This window comes from Wyeomyia smithii, chromosome 3 (assembly GCF_029784165.1).
Source record: "Wyeomyia smithii strain HCP4-BCI-WySm-NY-G18 chromosome 3, ASM2978416v1, whole genome shotgun sequence".
NCBI lineage: Eukaryota > Metazoa > Arthropoda > Insecta > Diptera > Culicidae > Wyeomyia > Wyeomyia smithii.
In genome coordinates this window covers 126,308,044-126,313,078 of record NC_073696.1, presented here as the reverse complement: position 1 = coordinate 126,313,078, position 5,035 = coordinate 126,308,044, and the positions used below count along the sequence as shown (strand labels likewise).

The following is a 5,035-nucleotide window of genomic DNA, read 5'->3' as shown; positions in this document are numbered from 1 at the left end:
TTATTTTTCGGTCATATAAAAATGGCGTCTTTTCATAGGCCTGTTTGGCTCAGATTTTGACACACAGAAAAATAAAACACCCAAATATGCGTATTTTTGACGCAAATCAGCCCTTCTGTGCGTGAAGGTACTTTTAGGTGAAAGTGATTTACCTACTTTTGAGTACCTGTACGGAAGTCATGATTTAGGTAAAATCGGATACCTCGAATCAACAATATCAATTTCAAAAACTCCATACAAATTTTTACCCAAAATCAAGTATTCGCATTTTATTGAGCTGTTGCGTTGTTTTCACCAATTTTTATGCGTATTATTTACCTAAACCAGTGAAAACTTTCAGGTTTACGTAGTCAGCCTATACACCAGAGAGACGCCGAGACACTGACCGTTAAGGCAACTGTCAACATCAAAACGGGCGATCTGTATTATTTTGCATTGCCGTTATCCGTTTTGATGTTGACAGTTGCCTTAACGGTGAGTGTCTTGTCATTTCTCTAATATACAGGTTCCCTAGGTTTACGTAAATATACGTTGTTTTTACGTGTTCACTTGGTAATATTTTTTGTGTGTGCAGTTCGTTCGTCTCTCAACATTCTCTCCGCCTCTGACTGTTGCTATAAAATACTGTTGCTTTAGTACCCTATTTGATAATGGAAAATACCAAACGGCAACCCGGCCGCCAAAAAGGAATGACAGTTTGTTTTTGTTTAATTTCAAGATTGCAGCGACGTTTCGTAATTATCAATGGCATTGATGCAAAATTATTATTGATTCGAATGGTTTACTCAGCGTCTAGTTGATAGAAGATTGCATACTGAAGTGAATGTGTTCATGTCTTCAGATAATTCAAGTAGTGCTATGCATTCTGATATAATACCAGCCGCAGCTGGCAATGTTGCGGTAACCGAAACTATCACACAAGATCAAATTCCTGGCGGTAGTCGCACTACGGTAAGTTTTTGTGCCTGATAAACGTTTATTGTAGAACGCAGTTTGAGTGGCAGATAAATTAATCTGCGCGCATTGCTCAGCAAATTTTCAAAGTGTCGTCAGTTATCAGTTTTTTACCTAGAAAATAAAACTAAGATAATAATGCAAGCAAACGCTAGTGCTTTTCTTCGTAAAAATAGTTTCAGCTCGTTGATTTTAAGAAGTTTTCATCGTGCAAATTATCATGCGACAAAACAGAGCTATCCTTTAGATGGGATAAAGATCCTGGACTTAACGCGAATTGTAGCAGGGCCGTATTGTACTATGGTGCTTTCCGATTTGGGAGCAGAAGTATATAAAATTGAACGACCATTCGTTGGCGATGAGTCTCGCAAGTGGGGACCACCATTTATCAAAGACTCGAAAGATTCGGTCTACTTTATGGCCTCGAATCGCAATAAGAAAAGTGTATGTGTAGATTTGAAGAAAGGGCGGAATGTAATATATGATTTTGCAAAAAAGTGTGACGTCCTTATTGAGAATTACATCCCAGGAAAACTTGACCAGATGGGTCTTGGGTACGAAGATCTTCGGCAGATTGCTCCTAAATTAATATATTGCTCTATAACTGGCTATGGGGCGAAAGGTCCTTATAAAAATAGGCCTGGGTATGATGTTATAGCAGCTTCTATTGGAGGTTTACTTCATATTAGCGGGAACGAAGGTGGTGCCCCAGCGAAGGTAGGAGTAGCCATTACTGATATAGCTACCGGTCTTTATGCTCACGGAGCAATTTTGGCAGCGTTACTGCAGCGTCACAAAACTAAAGTTGGTCAAAAAATAGACGTTAATCTTTTATCGACGCAAGTGGCCTGTTTGATAAATGTAGCTAGTAACTATTTAAATGCAGGTAAAGAAGCTAAACGATGGGGTACTGCACATGAAAGCATTGTGCCTTATGAAGCATTTCCTACTAGTTCTGGATATATTACCATCGGATGCGGAAGCAATGCACAGTTTGTAGCCCTCTGCAATCGTCTTGATGTTCCTCACATAGCTGAAGATGATCGTTTTGCTACCAATGAGATGCGTGTCAAACATCGAAAAGAACTTATTGGTATAATCTCTGCCATAATTAAACAACGTTCGTCCGCAGAATGGATGACTATCTTTGAAGGCGTTCCTTTTCCGGTTGGGCCAATTAATAGCATGGCCGAAGTGTTCCAAGACCCACACATACAGTCCATTGGTATAGTTAAGACCTTGCCACATCCAACAGCTGGAGATATACAGGTTGTCGGACCTCCAGTTGTTTATAGTGAAGCATATAATTCAGCTCGTAGTGCTCCTCCTCTACTAGGTGAACATACCGACCACACATTGCGTGAGCTGCTAGAATACAGTACTGAACAGATTGATGATTTAAGGCAGAATGGAATAATTCAATAGTGTTTACAAAATGTCGAAACGAAGTATTTGCTATTATCAAAAAAATGTCAATGTTGTTGAATTCATATTTTATACTACAGAGAAAATCATTATGTACCCATATTTTTACTAAAGCTTGGTTTTAGAAATACAAATAAACTTGCTTTTTTTTTTAATCAGTGGTAAACTATTCTATTTTTTTATCGCGTTAGTCGACTTGTCGAGTATAATCTTAGTGTTTACGGAAGGTTTATTTTTATATTTTCAGCAAGTATTTCCGAAAACTGTGTGAAACGAAGCTGAACCTCATTACCACGGTGTCCGTTTTGTGCGGAACCTCGTACATTGTCCATCTCTTCATTCAATCACATTTTCGATTGCATAGTAAAAGTAATAGGCTTTGAATTTGTTTCTCACTGACTTTTGCACACATACATTTCTCTCTCATCCATTCATTATAGATTTTTCCGACAACCGAAAATGCTAAAATACATAAAAAAAAATATTTTTTAAATACCGTGGTACGCCCTAATTCTGCGCACTTCGTATCAAAATGTTAATGCCGTTTAGTAAAAAAGGAAACACGCAGAAAGTTGACACACAGACAAACAGACGTGCCACTCGATGACGATTTCATCGACCAGAAAAATAACGATAATTTTGAAATTTTGCTTAGTGGGCAATAATGCCGCTAGTTTCACTATAAGCAAGTGTGCACATTTGTTATCTAAGACAAAACCAGTAGGCAATAAGCTCACATGGTGGCACATGAGTGTAACGTTTTGAATAAGAACGAAGATTTTTCAGGATTTTCGTTCGAAGAGGCACGTCTGTGGTCCTAGGTTAAACATGCTAGCGTGTCCTAACCAGCATCTTCTAAATTTTGTATATATATATATATATATATATATATATATATATATATATATATATATATATATATATATATATATATATATATATATATATATATATATATATATATATATATATATATATATATATATATATATATATATATATATATATATATATATATATATATATATATTTATATATATTTCCCCTCAACAGGAACGTCCAGTACTCCGTCTACGACTTCAGAAACCACGATCTTCGCGAAAGGTGCAGTGGACCAACGGAACAGTTGATAATGAACATTTAAATCGGAAAAAGTCGAAATGTTGTTGTATTTACAAAAAACCACTCCAATTTGGTGAAAGCTCATCGGAAAGTGAGGATGAGTGTGAACATTGTTTTGGACATGTGGAGTTGAAGAAAAAGAATAAACAACATCCCGTCGACTCCGGTGAAGATTCCGTGGACTCCTGCGTTAATCGGCAATGTACGATTGAGACAGAAAACGAATTGATAAACGGTAAGCAACTTTTTGTTATGTACTTGGTTTTTATGGCCCTATTGTAGAAGGTGCGTAGACTCGACACGACCATTTATTTCAATTAAGACGAGTTCGTCGGAGCTTCTATAATATGACCTTATGTTACTGTTATATAAATATATCATTATTTTTCTGCGTAGACTCGCCTGTTCCTGTTCAGAACAAAGACGATCCAGGTGAACCAAAAGATAACGAGCTGAATGCTACATAGAAAGTTTGCAGGGATACTGGCTGCTGTTTATACATAACTTATCATATCTCATATGCTATTTGAATGATTTTTATTTCTTGAACCAAGAAATGTGTGTTTTTTTTTTCAAGAGTGATCAATTTCAAATCGAAGTATTGGCTTAGTTTAGTTGGTAATATCTCTGCCAAGTACACTGGTGGACTGAATTTGAATCGCTAACGCCATGGGTAGATATCGAGGTCAGGTCAGTTATGGAGCTAGTGAGAGCCCCTCATAACTCTGATGGTTTAGGGTGTAAAATCGCTTTGCACGAGGAAGAGAAGTCGGTGGCGTCGATCCGTTAGTCATCAGGTCGGGGTTTCTCTAGGTGTGTGGAATTGCACTATATCATCAACTTGAAAATAATTATAAATGTACAACATTGAAAAGTGGTTGCATGTGTCATCTGTGGATTGAAGGTTTAGTAATATCTGGCAAATAAAAATCAGGGACTTCCAATTTGCGAACTAACCTTTCCTTCTTGTTTAAAGTAATCCACCTGATACAACTGATTTAAATGCTTGAGTGATTTACTACTTGTGTTGAACAGTATGGAAGATACTCAGAGCCGGGATTTATGGGATGTCTCGGGCGGCACATTTTGGAGTCCTCCACAAGTTAAAGAAAAAAAAAAACATTCTGTTTCATTGTGTTTTTTCAAGTCTACTAGGGAAAGGTCTTTATCGAAGATGAATCTGATTAAAAATAGGTTGCATACGGCTATGAAGAAAGAACAGCTGTCAAATTTGGCATTTTTATGTTGCGAGTACGGTATTATGGAGGATTTGAGTATTGATATATAATTGATAAGTTTTTAAGCGGGAAACCTTGTAAAGAAATGTTATATATCTTAAGTTTTCAAAGACAATTTTCGGAATATTATTTTTCATTTCTGTATGACGTCGTACACAAATTACGTAACGCAAAAAATCTAGATTTCAGACTCCATCTCCCCCTATGTAACGATAGGTAACGTTCGATATGACCCCCCCTAAAATTACGTAACGCTGAATAGCCTAACCCCCCTCCGAAATTTTCAATTTCGGACA

General features: G+C 36.9%; 2 protein-coding genes across 2 annotated transcripts; both read left to right on the top strand.

The window, feature by feature from the left end:
• Positions 1-688: 688 nt before the first annotated feature.
• Positions 689-4,094, top strand: LOC129732831 (E3 ubiquitin-protein ligase PPP1R11). The gene is made up of 3 exons (XM_055694122.1): positions 689-951; positions 3,433-3,736; positions 3,898-4,094. The coding sequence occupies exons 1-3, from the start codon at positions 832-834 to the stop codon at positions 3,966-3,968; spliced, it is 495 nt and encodes a 164-aa protein (XP_055550097.1). The 5' UTR covers positions 689-831; the 3' UTR covers positions 3,969-4,094.
• LOC129732830 (succinate--hydroxymethylglutarate CoA-transferase) lies at positions 961-2,534 on the top strand. Its single transcript, XM_055694120.1, has one exon. It carries the CDS (start codon positions 1,093-1,095, stop codon positions 2,377-2,379), a length of 1,287 nt encoding a protein of 428 aa, XP_055550095.1. The 5' UTR covers positions 961-1,092; the 3' UTR covers positions 2,380-2,534.
• Positions 4,095-5,035: the final 941 nt, after the last annotated feature.

Excerpts from the sequence above, each read along its gene's own strand:
- LOC129732830 (XM_055694120.1), top strand. The coding sequence starts at position 1,093 with ATGCAAGCAAACGCTAGTGCTTTTCTTCGTAAAAATAGTTTCAGCTCG.
- LOC129732831 (XM_055694122.1), top strand. The coding sequence starts at position 832 with ATGTCTTCAGATAATTCAAGTAGTGCTATGCATTCTGATATAATACCA. Across the intron at positions 952-3,432 it reads CTGGCGGTAGTCGCACTACG|GAACGTCCAGTACTCCGTCT; the intron begins GTAAGTTTTTGT and ends TCCCCTCAACAG. Across the intron at positions 3,737-3,897 it reads AGAAAACGAATTGATAAACG|ACTCGCCTGTTCCTGTTCAG; the intron begins GTAAGCAACTTT and ends TTTTCTGCGTAG.